General features: G+C 41.8%; 1 protein-coding gene across 2 annotated transcripts; it reads right to left on the bottom strand.

Moving 5' to 3' along the window:
• Positions 1–1,533: 1,533 nt before the first annotated feature.
• mtnr1c (melatonin receptor 1C) lies at positions 1,534–13,001 on the bottom strand. Of its 2 annotated transcripts, XM_030062009.1 has the most exons (3): positions 12,989–13,001; positions 10,422–10,601; positions 1,534–2,399 (listed from the first exon to the last, which is right to left on the bottom strand). In XM_030062009.1, exons 1-3 carry the CDS (start codon positions 12,999–13,001, stop codon positions 1,534–1,536), a joined length of 1,059 nt encoding a protein of 352 aa, XP_029917869.1. The 2 variants fall into 2 exon arrangements, with proteins under 2 accessions (XP_029917869.1, XP_029917868.1); XM_030062008.1 differs by lacking the exon at positions 12,989–13,001 and having other exon boundaries at positions 10,422–10,611.
• Positions 13,002–16,505: the final 3,504 nt, after the last annotated feature.

Raw genomic sequence — 16,505 nt, 5'->3', positions numbered from 1 at the left:
GTGTCACATTGACATCCGCAGCCTTCCTGTGAGGTGAACTGCTCATAGTTTGTTTGCTGGATGGAAGTTATGCTGGGAGGCTGTCAGAGCTCATCTCAGCCAGGGTGACATGTGCTCGGGCACACTTGCACTGTCACGAAATTACATCGATGGCTCCTGATGCGTATCATATCCCTCAGGCATTTGATAAGCATGAAAGCTAGCTTTGTATATCCATCTATTGCTTCCATTTCATAATTTTCCTTAATTGTAAATCACTCATAAATCTTAAGGGGGGATCTTGAGGTCTTTGTATGTTTTACTCTGGTGATCTGATACTTGAAATACAGCAAACAGAGGGAAAAAATGTTGTATAACAACAGTATTGACTGAAAAAGATGAGAGAATGGAATTTTGCAAACACCAAAGCAGGCTGCTTTCACTCCATCACATAAATCTTATGCAAATACACATTTCCTGAATTAAAAACACACAGCAAAAGCCTCCACAGTTTTCCCACTGTGTTTTCTAAAAGAAACGTGTCTCAGAAGACAAGCCTAAGGGTGGGGGGCAGCATCACTGCGAATTAAAATGGCCTACATTCCCACTAAGAATGAGCCAAAGATATACATACAGATTAGCACATTGTTCAGCGACCACTGAGGATCAGATATTGTGCACTGCAATATTGCACCATAAATTGTACTTGGTGCTAAATATTTCTGAATTGGCACTTACTCCACTTCAACTATTCTCAGAGTCACTAAAGGGCTGAACAATAGTGTTAAATTCTTGGTAATTGAGCCTGGCATTGCATGTCTGAATGGAATAAAAGGGGTTTTAGTTTCAACCTAAAATTAGATTAGGGATTACATTGTGGGGGAACAACCAACCTGAGGCTTTTCCACCATTATTGTTTCACACAGCAGCCACAGACACAGTGGCATCAGAAAATAAATTTATTTGCGTGTCAGTATGTTGTTGACTTACTCATCATCTTCTGTTTGTGCAAATACGCAGTGAGTCATTCTCATGCATGAGATGTACAAGGGGTGTAGCTTGAAAAGTGTTGTTCTGATCAAACACAAATTAGAGCTTATTCTTTCCCATCCAGCAAATAAGCTACTGGGTACGTATGCACTGACTTACTAAATTCATGGCTTCTGGAAAGTAATTCTAACAGCTGTGGTTCATTGCGGTACCCTGATCCAAATGTTTTTTTTATGAATATTGACTTTCTGTATCTCGCCCGTCACCTGGTTAGTTGGTCTGTGCTCTGTCTTTAAACAGAGCAAAGGCATGCTTCCACAATGGAGCATAATGAGTTGAATTGATGGTTTTCCTTTCAGCATGAAAGAACAGTATACTGACACCGCAGAAAGGGATGTGATGGCACACACAGTGTCCTCTCAGAGCATGATTACACCTTTACAACTGGAAAATGACACATTCTCCTCCTGAAAAGGCACTAGGTAAATCATCGCATATACAGCATATTCACTATGAGGCTCAGTGACAATATTCTCAGTTTCTGGCAATATCATTTAACATCATTCATACATTTAATTCCGCTACATTATTGTTTGTTAGAGCAGGTGACGGCTTGCTCTTCAGGCCCTCGGTTGCACACCTGGAAGTCTCCATGAGGAGCATCCGAGGGATGCACAGCGCAAGGAGGATCGTCTTGTACTCTTTGCGGAAATTTTGGTTCAGCAGTCCGTATATGACAGCGTTGAGGCAGCTGTTGAAGTACGCCATGAAGTAGCTTGTGACAAAGAGCCACTCAGGTATGTTGGGTGCGACCTTCACAGGGTTGATGGCCACCGCCAAGCCTATGAGATTCAACGGAGCCCAGCACACGGCGAACAACACAAACACCATGAACATAGTCAGGAAGTTCCGCACGTCGCTGGGTTTGACTTTGGTCCTCTGCTCCGGTTTGACCCGGTGCTTCACCTGAATGACCAGCACCCATATCCTCATGTAGCAGTAGGACACCACCAACAGCGGGATCAGAAAGTGGATGATCACCACTGAGATGGTGTAGTACGAGCTGACCGTCTGGGCGAAGGTGCACGAGTAGATGCGAGGATCGTACTGCAGGGAGCCCACAAAGAAGTTGGGCACTGTGGCGATGGCGGTGAGCAGCCAGGTGAGGCCCAGGTAGCAGCAGGTTCTCCTCAGGCTGTACAGCCGGTCGTAGTGGAGGCTGTGGCAGATGTAGCAGTAGCGGTTGATGGCGATGGCTGTGATGTTGAAGATGGAGCCGATGACGCTGAGGCCCATGATGAAGCCACTGGCCTGGCAGTGCAGGTCACCCATGGTCCAGTCATTGTGGAAGATGGCGGTGAGGACCAGAGGGTAGGGATACAGCGCCACCACCAGGTCTGCCACAGAGAGACTCACCACGAAGATGTTGCCTGCAGAGAGAGACACACAGCTTTGGAAAACAGACAGTCACATCCCAGAATGGTCTATAATTATGGTGTACTGCGCTCTTCGTTTACTTTCCTCTTTAGTCCTCTTTCCTCTTCTAGTTTAAACTCTCTTAAAATTAACTGGGTCAGTGTAGGTATAATTGTGACTTCCCGTCATAGAAGAGCAACTTCAGCGTGTCCTTTGTTGTGCAGTTTGATGAGCTGTTTACCATGCATACTTTGTTGTCACAGTACTCTCAACACATCCCTTTTTCATCTCATTGAAACCTTTATATAAAAGAGCCATGCCTTGCTTTCAAAAATGAACTTTTAGAAGCACTGACTTCGCTACATAGAAAATACCAGCTTAGTCTGGCAAAAAAATAAACAAATAAATAACAGCGATGAATTGTTCAGTCGGTATCTGATTACTACTGTCTTTCTCAATAAAATGCTTAAAATGGGTTATTTTCCAAATTTGTCTCCACTTGCCCTTGGGAAAAGGCAGTTGGATACTGCATTACAGATTGTAAAAACAGGACATGAGTGATTTCACCATCTGATAACATCCAAGTAAGTTCCTGTCTTCCTGAGGTCTAAGCTGATGGCAACGTGACACTGGATCTCCTCAGAAGACATGAATCATACGAAATGACGTTTGTGACGGTGCAGCTGTTCTGGCAGGGCGGAGGGAAATAAAACAATAAATCATATTACAACATTCTGTCAGATGTGAGGATGGATAACAAAACCATACAGTGAGCTGCAATTCAATCAAATCTGTGCTGCGACATAGGATTCAGCCGGATGTAATGCTAAGGAAAAGGCATTCTGTATGACGTGATGAGCCACACATTTTGAATTGAAATCATGTAGTGAAGGTTTAATACAACTAACACCAATACGCTACTGTTATATTTCCAGATCCACCTTTTCAATGTAACACTTCACGATATAAATGGTTGTTATATAACATCAGATAGAGATTACATCATAATAAAACATTAATCAATACCACTGAGAAAATATAATTGCACTATACATTATACTCACTGTCATCGCCAGCTGGTGCATACAGTTTACTCAATTTGCCATGTAGCTCTACATCACTGGGTAGAATTCATACATAAACATTTAGGCTTTAAATAATCTGTAGGAACTAGTAAGAACTACAGGAATATAGCTCTTTGATCATAGTGACAATGTGTTTGTGCTTCGATTTAACTTGGAGTTAATTCCAGGGTTTGTATGAAAGTGGCTCTACCTCCTGAAGTAGAAATGTGAAGGCAACAGGCTATTTGCTAATTCAGTCAACAGCTGTAACAACAGAGTTGACTGGCAGATAAGATGGGAGTGGATTTAAAACACATGCTTGCCATCAATCCCCACAGTTCAAGGCCTATTATAATCCCCGCACCTCCAGGATAACATAGCTTGGCTGTCTAGTAACCAAAGCTAATTTTAACAAGATTTGATCCTGGTCTTATTTTATCTTGGTTGGTTTATAATAAAAAAAAAGAGAGAAAAAACAATAGGCTGATAACTGCATGTTCATACATGTGCACTTGGGAGGGTGTTTTTTTTTTTTTTTTTTTTAAATGCTTAGAGATTCCAGCCTTATGCATTATGCATTGACACTGTGATAATCACTGTTGGGGTAAAGTCGCTTTCACCTCATCCATCTCAGCTGATCAAAAATGAGTGAACATAAGATACCAGAACATATGATACCCAGTCCCTCCAAAGGCTTACTCACTTATTTATTTACTTCAGAGGGTTTCTGAGTCTGAGACTGGCGGCCTCCCTTCAGACAGCCCTTTTGAAAAAAAGGTGCCTCCCTTAGCTCAGGGATCATGTAGCAGCTATGTGATCCCACAACAATTGGGCTACAATAGCTGCATATTGCTGTTGGACATAACTTCAAACTGTATACAAATATATGAAAAGGACTTACTCTAGCTTTGTAACATTACCCAGAACTATCTGTGAGCTAATCTTTTTAAACAGAATGACAGATATTTAGGCTATTGTACAGCATAATTCCTTTGATAACAAATAGAAAATCACATTATTTGATATTCTTCATGTTTTTTTTTTTGTTTTGTTTTTTTTTCTACCCTTTGTCTCTGAACCTCCCCTGAAACTGTTTGGTGCAATAGGGAGGCCCTCTTCCCACTTTGAAAACGTCTGGTTTACTTATTTACTTATTTATTTTCTTTCTTTTTTCTTTTTTGGAATTTCCACTTGGCCACCAAACCACTATTTCTACCTTAGTCAGGGCAGCCATATAAGTAGGGGCATGCTGTCTTTTTTAGTTATTTGTTTTTTACTTGGTCAGTTGTGTCATTTAGATAGATAGATAGACTCATATAGATATATAGAGAGAGAGATAGGGAGAGACAGACAGACAGATGGACAGACAGATTTTAGGCTGCATAGTTTTGTTCAAAAGCTTAGAGAGATTTTTTTTCCCCCCACTTTCTAATTTCATCGAATTTAAAGTTCAGTTTGTATTGACCATGGATTTGGGCACAGATAATCAGGGAAAGCCAATTTTCAAGCCGCCAAAAACAACACAATCCTCCTCTGAAGCCGACCGAGATAAAAATAAAAGCATTTGTTCTTCATCCTGGAGTCAGCTCAGTGGGCAAATCTGTCAGATTGTATTTGTGACGCTCACGGTCCTTGCTGTGTGCATTTGTCATCATGCAGAGGTTTGAATCCACGCTGACATCATGCGGCTTGGTGTTATCATATGCACTGGACAGGGCATGCTACAGCGTTAGCTCTCTCTGGCTGAACCCTCTCTCCCCCTTATTGTCAAAAATGATGAGGTAAGTGCTAATACACCACTGAGGAGGAGGGCTGTGATGCCGCCACATGAGTGTCTTTGTTTTTATTCAAACATTGCGTCAACCAGACCATTACCTCTCTCTTTTTAATTAACCAACTTGGCCTGCCTGGTGTTCATCACACCACGACTCACAGCTCTAGATGGCTTGGTGTTTTAGTGTAAAAGACCCAGCCACACACAAAGATTACAGGGGGATTCTTTTGCCCTCATACCAGAATAGAGTCATGCCCGCTGACATCTTGGGGAGCTATTATTACCAACATGTGTGAATCAAATAGAGCACTCTCCAGCTTAACCTGAATGCTGATTGGTTACTGTCCACCAGGGACAGCTGACTCGCAGCCTTTAACTTCTTTGACACCATTGGCTCTGTAATTATCTGGTCACGTTCCCTCACAAAGCTGTCAAATATGTGAACTCTTCTAACAAATCAAACGAATCTCTGTTTAAAATGTCCCCTGAGAGTCAATTGATCATCTTATGAATTGCCCCAGTGTGTGAGCGATTCCACTCACCACCCTGTCTCTCTCTCTCTCTCTCTCTCTCTCTCTCTCTCTCTCTCTCTTTCTCTCTCTCTCTCTCTCTTTCTCTCTCTCTCGCTCTCTCCCCCCCTCCCTCTCCATCGCTCCCTCTGCCTTGCATGACTGAATGAGGATAGTCATCACCAAACTTATTCAGTACACTCCAGGCCACAGCATCCTCAAAAACACATTAAACAGAAACTGCCTCTCAGCCTCCCTTAAAGCATATAACCCTGCAAATGTCTTAAAATAGGTGCACAAAAATGTTGGGATATTTATATGCATTTGTATGCTCTGTGAATAGGTCTCAAACATAGACAGAACAATGCAGGAAATTAAAGTGGGAGGCATGCCGGGATGAAAAGTCTATAATGAAGACAGTGGGAGAGATAAACAGTCCAAAAGAGAAAATAAAATGCCCGCCCAGTCCTGCGGATTTACATTGTGACAACTTGCATGACTGTGTGCACATATCAATCCCAAGGGCATATGTCCCTCTGTCAAACCCACAGCCTCTATTCCATCACTTTCACAGAGCCACAGTGGAAATATGATCGGTAAAGCAGCCTGGCAGGAATACCATGCTTTGATTCATCCCTCTATATTTATATGTCTTTGAAAAAAAATGAAATCATTAAAAAAAAAAAATGTGTAGGAGAGTGCTGGCACTGCTTGAATCCAGCTGAACCCCAAACACAAGGATTATTACTACAAGTGCATATTCCAAATTAGATTACATTTGACTTACTCATGCATGTTATCATAAATAAGCAAAAATAACCTTTCGGCAAGGGCATTTACCCCTGATGAATTAGTAGTGACCACTTCATGAAGTCATGTTCAAGGGGCCAGAGAATTTTTTGTAAGAAGTTTAGCATTAAAGCTGACACACGCTGCCTTTGGTGATATAGCCTGCTGTGAGCCCAGCCAAAAACATCATCGTCATCATCAAAGGCCATCTACCCATCAGACCTCCTGTGTCTGAGAACATAAGACTCACTGGCCCTGAGAGAAATCAGCCCATCACAGCAAAGGCAGCGGCTGGGCCAAGAAAGTTTCACTTGTTAGGGCTTATCCTCGGAACATGTGAGGAATAGTGATTTATGCAAACTTTACAATGTGACAGCTCCCCTTCTTAAATGGAAGAAATAACACGGCAAACTCTAAGGAGACTGCATTACAGTTTACACCTGACTGTTTCTTTGACATGGTTTAGCCTTACAAGCTTAATCCTTTAAAATCCCAACATCGGATGGTGTCTTAACGCTGTGTTTATCACACAAGGAAAATTAAACGTCATCTGCTATTGAGCCGGTGGGAAAAGAAGTTAAATGTACTGTGCTAAGCGATATTCCCTATGGCTCTTTGCTGTCAATTTCACTGGTTTCTGGATTGAGTCATTATGTCCAATTAACTCCCACTGGACACTTCAGTTTTAGGGTTTCTTAGGTTTAATCCTTGACTGCAGAGTGGACCAAGGGGGTGCAGTGCGTGATTTATCGAAATTGAAGTCCAGCCACAACCCCCAGCCCTCTGCAGCCCACCACCAGCACCGTCCAACAACCACAGATCCTGACATGGCCATACATGCACACTCATGCATGCCCTCTTTCTTCCCCCCATCTGCTCCCCCTCATCTTTTCCTCCCTCCCTCTCTCTCTCTCTCTCCCTCACTCTCTCTCTCTATCTATCTATCTCCCACTCTCTCTCTACGTGAGTACATATATTTTTAGTATGGCTAACCCCAGAGGGAAAGTCTCCAGTGTTAACACTTCAGTGGCAGTGCTATCACCATGCTCTTGCCTTCTGGGGACCCAATGCATAGATCTTACAAGTTTTTTACACATCAGAGCCCCTGCATACCTGTCAAAACTGTGGATACCGGCTGTCCCGAGATGTAGGACAATATTTGAGGACAAAACACATTTTTCGCATTGAAGACATTTACTCACATACACTCGCATCTACACACCAGCCAGGAGCTTGCAGCAAGTGCAGCTCCACAATAGCAGTGGATAGGTGTGGATAGTGCTACTGTGAGAGACAAAGCCTAGGAGGATGTGTGTGTGCGCGCGCGCGCGCGTGTGTGTGTGTGTGTGTGTGTGTGTGTGTGTGTGTGTGTCGGGGGTGGGTTAAGTGGTGGATAGCAGTGGGAAATGTGAAGGCAGCAAGCAAGACAGCAGTGAAGCAGAGCAGAAAAGGTCTACTGCTGCCTGTGTGTGGAGAGGCAAAGCAGCAGCCGGAGTAGGATGTGTAGGGGAAAGAGAGGAGGTGAGATGTTTTCAGCAGTCTGCGTGACAGACTAGATCCCATCTAAGTATGTGATATAATGAGGTATTATACCTGCATCATATACTATACATTATATGAGTCAGAAGTCAGTGTGTAGGACCAGTGGAATGCAAAAGTTTTCCTAGCTTTCCTCAGCCTCTCACATAATAATGATCCATTTTACAAAGAGCTATCACAGCCCCTCTGTACAGTAACACCTTTTCATTTGTGTTCGTGTTTTCCTTTTACAAACTCCCCATGGTTAAACATTCATACATAGTGAGCCAGCTCTATAAATAACTCGTTAAGAACAGAGGGGAGATTGTGAATGGGCCAACGCTGGTGACATCTTCAGTTTCCTAAGGACACACTTCAAAAACAAAACGGATGGCATGAGATAAACTGGAGGCCCTAAGCTTCTGCTGGAGTTACTTTTCAGCGTTTCAGGTTGCTGCTCACACATGCAGAACAGCAGGACACAGCAACACCAGCGAGCTCTCCGCTGTGGCCAGTTCTGTCAGTCAGTCCAATTAGAGTAAGACAGTGACACGAGGGCTGCCATTAGTGCAGCGTCTACAGCCTGCCAGTGAGGAGAGGACGTCTGAACAGTCCATTTACTCCTGCTTTTTTGTTTGGGACCAGTCAACTGTGACTTGTTCTATGTAGGCTATACCATATTATCTAATTATTCTTTGGGCTCCTACCTTCCTGCCAAACTGGTTTTGGCTTGTGTGCCATTGAACATGTTACATAATGTATTTTAAATTGTAATTAAAAGCTCATTATTCCACATATTCACCGGCTCACTGGCCGATGCACATTTCCTCATTAGCATCATTGTGCTCATCATAGTGAGATCACTGAATCTAGGCGTTTGCCTCAACAAAAGGGCTTCAGCAGTGCAGCTGCTGAGTTACAGCTCAGTAAGCGTGCAGTTTGCTCCACAAGACCTCAAAGAGTAAAGCTGTACAATATTAAAGAACAGAACCCATCAGAATACACACTGACCTGTCTGTACTGTTTTGAGCCTCTGGTAACTGCAAAGGTCTCTGAAGCCTTGTATATTTATTTATTTATTTTTATCTCATTGATAATGATCTATTGAGCATATAAAAATCATGTGAAGCAGCTGTTAGACAGATAGTCTATGTATTTACAATCCTTGGGATAGGATAGTAATAAAAATAAGAATATGTTTTCTGTTTATTGGCTGCTTCTTATGACATACCCAACACTACAGGGCTTTCTTTCATATAGTCTAATGTTATTGCTGTGACTGCCCCCATGACTTTTCCCTCTTACGTTCATTTTTTTATTTCCCTGACTAAGCAACAAAAAACAAATTGGTTCTTTTGGACTTCAGGGAATAGGCAGGGCCATACAAAATTTGTAACTTACAATATGACTGGATAGAGGAAAAAACGTTTTTGTAATCCTGTGGGATGGACTGTTTAGATAATGAAAACAGACTTAGTTTATTCTCTTATCTGCAAAATAGTCTAGGAATGTGAACAACTGACAGCTCCTTGAGCCAGTTGCCCAGGCTGGAAAGAAATGACAGCAATTTAATGATGACGGTACACTTGACAGAAATATGACATGAGAGTGACCATAAATATTTTCTTCTTCACCTTCATAACTACACTTCAAACATGGCACGTTAAGATTTGGGCGTCTACGCCATATAAATCCATACAAAGATGACATGGAAGCTAGACAAAAGGATCTTTCACCTTGGGTGCTCATGGGACACTACAGGTCCTGATATAGGGATGTGATTTATCTGGGTTGGAAAATCAAGGATAAAGCCAGATGGAGGGAAGTGGTGTTGTAATTTATGAAGAAATATGAAGCCAGACAGGCAAGGCTGTGGAAACTCCATCACTATGTCTGAAGCTGGAGGCTCACTTCAGATAGCAGCCCAGCAACTCTACATGCCAAGTCTACACTTGATATGCAGACACACAGATGTCACAAATCACTTTATAAATTACTTTCACTCACTTAAAATGAAATAAAAAAGAAAAAACAGAAAGCGTGGCTCATTCCATGTCCATTAGCCAGGTAGAACTTGATTATACCCCAAAGGAAGAGGAGGGGCTTGTATATGACCAGATGCAAACGAATACATAAGTAATAAATTATTTAATACAGCATGCAGCAGAAATGCTTGAAATGATCAAATAAATATGAGCTTACAGTGAACTTCAGTGAACAATACAATGGCAGCCTGCTTTGGCTTCCTGCTCAGAGATAATAATGTCTTGATAAGAGACTTAATGTATATTTCTTTGGTCGTGACAAAATCTAATCACACAAACACACACATTTTTGTCTTTTTTTTCTCTCCCTTTTTTTTTTTGATTTTTTTCCTCTCACCTGCGTTCCTGAGCTTTTTGTTCCTGTACACAGACAAAATGACGAGAACATTGCCCAGGATGTCAACCACTATGGTGAAGATCAGCACGCTGGCCAGCGCAGTGGACACTCCAGCGGAGGAGAGCTGCCCGCGGTCGCTCTCATTCTGGGACAAGCAGTTAACGCCGCTCACATTTGCCTCTAAATCCATCTCCCCCTCAGCATCCGGAGACCATAGTGGGATAACACTTTTGTTTCAACGGAGTGAGAGGAAAAAAGGGAAAGAAAAAGAAAAAAACTTCACGAATAAGTCTTGAACTTTTACAGAGGCAAAGCCATCTCCCTGCGGTGTGAGGAGCAGTGGGTGGACGCTAGGCTAACCCTAACTCCGCACACATAACCATGGCAATAATAATATTAGGCTTTATGCGCCGGGAATTTTAAGTAGGCTGGATGGTTAGTGAGGTGGGAAAAAAGATAATAAAAGATTGTATTTCTCTGCCGTCCTCCGTCTCATCCTTGTGAAGCACCAGAGGTCTTCAGCACACTGGTCCATTCTGCCAGGAGAGGTCGTCCAGAGGCATGTGAGTGCTCTCCTGTGCGTAATGAAAATGGTGATTTGGAGGCTCACATGGGGCTGCGGACAGTCCTGCTTTTTTTTTTTCTTTTGCAGGCATTAAGATCAACTATATTTGTATTCCATTCTGTCCGCACCAAGACGGATTAGAGCGCGTGTTTAAAATATTTCCAGGCCGGTTTAAGATAGGCACAATGTTCCATTTAAACTATATATAGCCTGAAATCCTTGCGTCCTGACAGACAGGCATCTACCTCTGCCTCGACCACTGTCATGTAGAGAGATCCTGTCAGAAGGTCAAACTTCATGTGAAGTTGGGGGCAAGGCACTGTCTGCACGGGCGGGCTGCACACGGGTTAACTTGGAATCGGGCTTCTGCTGCCATCAGCAACTTGGCGTGTTGTCTGGCTCATCTTTTTGATGGAAATCAAAGCCGAGCGTCTCTCTCAGTGGGCATGGATCTGGCGCCTTCATGTGTCCAATGTTGAGCGTTGCAAATACCAAAATATCTTTATTAAGTTATTCCTCCAACAGCTTTTTGACTCAAAATGTCAGTCAGGACTATGTCAAACTTGACACAGATAGATAGATAGATAGATAGATAGATAGATAGATAGATAGATAGATAGATAGATAGGTAGATAGATAGATATGGCCTGATTAGAAAGCCACTTTTTGATAAGTATTCCACATAAGGATACAGTCACAACAATTTTATTTGTATAGCTCAATACCACAACTTGTACATGTGCCGCAAGGGACTTTACAGCAATAAAACATCCTCTGTCCTTACACCCTCACATCAGATAAGGAACAACTTCCTTAATGAAGAGAAAAAAAAAAAAAAGGGGGGGGGGGGGGGGGGGGGGGGGGGGGGGGTGCATCAGGGAGAGCAATGGAGGAGGGATCCCTCCCTCAGGACAGTCAGACAGGGAATGGATGTTGTGTGTACAGAACACAATAAAACATTAAAACATAAATTGAATTTATAATGGTTTTTAAAAATCTATGCAAAGAATGTGATGAGGAGGATGCCAAGTGGTGCCAGGTGCCACTGGAACAGCCCAAGACCTGAGCCTGAAATAAGAATTCCAGCCACAGAAACCTTGTTTTTGGATAATTCCTCACCTCCACTCCCCATTGCTCCCTATTGACTTTCTTTCTCTCCATTGCTCATATTCCATTTTACACTTTTGTATGCCTGCTCCCCATACTGTTACACCCCAGTGTTCTGTTTCAATAGGAAATCCATCAAAATAAAAATGCAAAAGTTCTATAAATGGGCTTGCATGAGCCATGGGATAACAAAGATGTTTTTTATGGGATTCATTTGGGTAAAATTTTGCATGTTGTTATGTTTTCATGTGGCTGTGCACATTCAGCAGCTGCCAAAATCACTAATGTTCAGAATTTTCTAAACTGCTGCATCAACAGTTTAACCAAAACTTTGTCAATAAAGCAGACATAAAACGAGAGTTAGTGACCTATAAATACACAAAGTCAGTCTGGCGCGTGTATCTGGCCAGTGCTGGTTGCCAGTCTCCCTGTTAGCCGTATTATTCATCCTGACCAGTTTGCAATTTTGACTGCAAAGAAAGCCAAATATGTTAATATTTACATAACTCGCGTCATAACCAATCACAATACAGAATAGCTGTTTAGATTTGCTCCAACAGACTAAAAATACATGGCGGGGACGTGTGAGTGAGGAGGGCCGATGGTGTGTTTCTTCTCTCTGCCTCTGTGTGTGTGTGTGTGTGTGTGTGTGTGTATGTTTAGGAATGAGGTGAAGAGGGTCAAAAACTTTCAGTAACCACAACACTTTGCACTGTGTGCCTCTTTGCCTTGCCATTCGGTGCATTATACATCTGCTTTGCCAAGTTCTGCTGTCCTCCTTACTTAAAGTGCAAATAAATACAGCGTTGATCAATACCCATCTGACACTGTAGCAGTAAATTTGAATATTACTGCTTTATCTGAAAATTCCCTCCCATACCGGTACTTGTGTTACTTAGCATCTTCATTAACTACTGTTCAAGAAGTAGATGGCTAGGTGCAAAAAAGACCATTAACATCATTCCAATTATTTATTTACTGAAAAAAACATTAACATCTACACTTTATAATCATCACAACTCGATGTTAATGGTGTTTTAGGACACTCCACATCACGTCCAACAACTCCTCTTGGCTCTTTGAAAATCACTGTGAACCGGGGCATCCTGTGTCTTATCGCTTAATGTGTAACAGGGTTGATGAACTTAAACTGCTATACAGTTCTGTCATTTGTCATACGTGTCTTTTTGAAGGCCAGTTTGCAGCACTGCTGTCAATCATGCTGACAGGCAAAGGTCTCGAGGGTTTGAGATTGAGACGGAGGCTGCCTCTCACCCTGAGAAGCAGCCATCCTTGGCATGGATGACAGTTTGAACGTTATGCCTATTGCTTGTGGGTCACATTTCAATCTGGCTGCTATGGCCACTATTAAGTGTGGTGAGGTGAATTTAAGGTGGTGAGTGGGAGTATTAGCAGCCTTAAAGGTATACTCCAGCGTATTGGGCAAAATCTCCTTTTTCCAACTTATCAGGACCAAGACAATATGTTCAATACCATTTTCACCTCTGTACGTCTAGAGGTTCAGTTCCTATAGGTAGCATTTACTCTTAGCTTAGCATAAAGACTTGAAGTCTATGGGAGTCATTAGCCTAACTCTGTCCAGTAACCGAAGCTGTCTTATTTACCCAATGTATCATGTATATGAAATACATGTCTTGGAATTAAAAAAGACAAGGAAAAACAAGAGCCATTTTAGGAGAAGTTAAAGGGATAGTTCACACCTAATAAAAAAAAAAGGCCTAGCCTACTTGTATCTACGGATACTGATGGAGAGGAAATGGTGCCAAGTGACTGTGATGTCGGACTTTTTTTCCCCAGAATTTGTGCTATTTAGAATGCATGTTGTTTTGAGAAGCAAAACTTTTTATTTTTGTGACCCCAGCAGTCTAGCCAGAAGTACCTAGTTCAATACTTCAGGTGGCCAGAACTTTAACCTGAAGTCCCTTTTCATGCACTACACTGCCCGGGATTTCATACAACTTCATGTCCAAAAATACAAACTATCCCTTTCATCTGTATTCCACACACAGCCCTCAGCAGTGTGCAGATCACCGTGCTAGATGAGAAGGATAAATGTGTTCAGCAGTTACAGTTCCACCAACTAACTTCTCCTAAAACTGTTCAAGTTTTTTTCCTTAATCCTAAGACGTGTATTTCAAATACACCTGATACGCTGTGTAAATAAGACAGATTTGGAGTTGCTGTAAGGTTTATTTTTTCACTTTGATGGAGCAAGGCTAATGACTCCCACAGTCTTTACTAAGCTAACACAAAATGGGAAGTGAAACATTGGACATACAGAGGTGAAAATGGTTTCTAACATCAGGCTGGAAAAGGGGTATTCCGCCCAAAACATTGGAGTATTTCTTTAAGACTTGTGGGTTTGACCGCAGAGTTGAAGCTGTTCTCCCTGCCGCAACACACTATAATATCCCTTGACATTATTGAGACTAGGGTGCATTCATTTGAAGTACATTCTTCATCCTATTTAGCATGAGCACTTACACAGAAAGCTGCTTGAATGTTGGAAATAGAAGGGAGTGGGTGAGAGTGTTTATGTCATTGCGGATATCAAGTCATCACCTCGTTTCCCAGACGCCGTGCAGACCCTCCAACACCTCCAGAGGAATCAGCAGTAAATGCTGACTCACACCACACCTACACCGCAGACCTGGTTCCTGTTTGTCAACACCGGGATGTTCCGGCAACCCTGACGCAGAAAGTTTGTGTTACTGAGTGTCTCTGCCTGTGGGAAAATTTAACCATGTTCACTTTGTTCCATGATTTGACATTCTATCCTAAATTATGCTCCTGAGGTTTATTATATTTGTGTTATCGTTTTACCCTTATATTTGCATTAGTATTTTATCTTATTTTATTTTGTATGACAGTGTAAAAATGTAATCTTTAAATTACAACATTACCTTGCTACATAGCTTGCAACATAGCTTGCTACATAGCTTCCTTTTTTTATTTTATCAATTTATTTATTTTATTGGGGGTGACTGCAAAGATGGAGCTACATATGTTGCAACGGCCACATACCTTTTATTTGCCACTTGTTGAACTGCCTGATACACTAACAATGTTGCAATGTTGGATTGTTTCATAACTGAAACTTGAAATCCTGTCCTGGGTTTAACACTGAGATGACTGATATCACACACCACTTACAAACACCTAACAATTAGGAACGCCCCAATATTAGTACTGGAATTGGAAATTTTACCCAACATCCAAATCCAAAAGCCCTGTTCTGATTCTCTACAGTTTCTGTACACAGAAGTCTTCCTCATATGGTGGGAAAAAGAAGGATTTTATCACAGCTACCTTGTCCGATGACCCTAAACTAAAAGTTCAAGCCAACAGTATCTGATGAAAGTAATGGATCGCACCAATAGTTTGTGTCAGTTGATACTTAAAAGTTTGGTACTTGGTGTCAGTATTGGCATGGGGAAATGGTATCAGTGCTCCCCCATTAATAATTGAGGTATGACTTGATGAAAGTAAGAGAGGACACCATACTATGCACTTGTTGTCCTTGCATTCAACCTGGGGAGACGGGGGCCAGTTGGCCAACCTTCACATTGCTGTGTCAGTGAAAAGCAACAGACGGGATGCCCTTTACTGTTTATTTCTTCTGTCATTATATTGAGAACTTCATCTACTTCTACAGAAATATATGTTTTTATTACAGATGATGTTAACTTGAGGCGAAGACTTCACATTGGCACGCATAGATAAATAGGTCTAACAGGAAAATAACTAAGACGAAGACAGTGAGCAGCATATATGAATATACTTGTATGTATATTTATATGGTACTGGTTTTAATAAAATCCTAGAGTTTGTGAGAAATTGTCATGCACATCCCCTTTGATGGCTGGTGCCGGACCAAAAAACAGTCAATGGAAAAATACCTTGCCTTGCAAAAGGTTAAGGGAAGTCCGCACATGGCTTATCCTCCATAATAATTTATTTGCTAAGATGCAAAACACAACGTTTTGACCCAAACGGGTCTTTGTCAGGTGATGAAGACCCGTTCCCTTCCCTTAACCTTTTGCAAGGCAAGGTATTTTTCTATTTAATAAAATCCCACCCATAATCCTGGGTGGGATTACGCAAGCATTGGGGGGAAATTAGCTCATTTTGCAAAGAATTTTCCTTTGTATGGTGCTGTATATTATTTTCATCCCACAACCTGTCTGAAATTATTCGTGACTATGTTTTGACCTTTTATGCAAGAGCCATAACCACACTAAATACTGTTGGACTGTGAACACAAAGTGCAATATAATATAATGTGCAATACTTTTACAATATTTTTTTTATTTTTCCCTGCTGTATTACACTGTTACAGTGCATTTCTTATATGTTTATTCTTGTGTGTTCTTGTGTGTTTTCTTTTTATA

The sequence above is a fragment of the Myripristis murdjan genome, chromosome 10, assembly GCF_902150065.1.
Source record: "Myripristis murdjan chromosome 10, fMyrMur1.1, whole genome shotgun sequence".
Classification (NCBI taxonomy): domain Eukaryota; kingdom Metazoa; phylum Chordata; class Actinopteri; order Holocentriformes; family Holocentridae; genus Myripristis; species Myripristis murdjan.
This window is presented reverse-complemented; position numbering and strand designations above follow the sequence as displayed.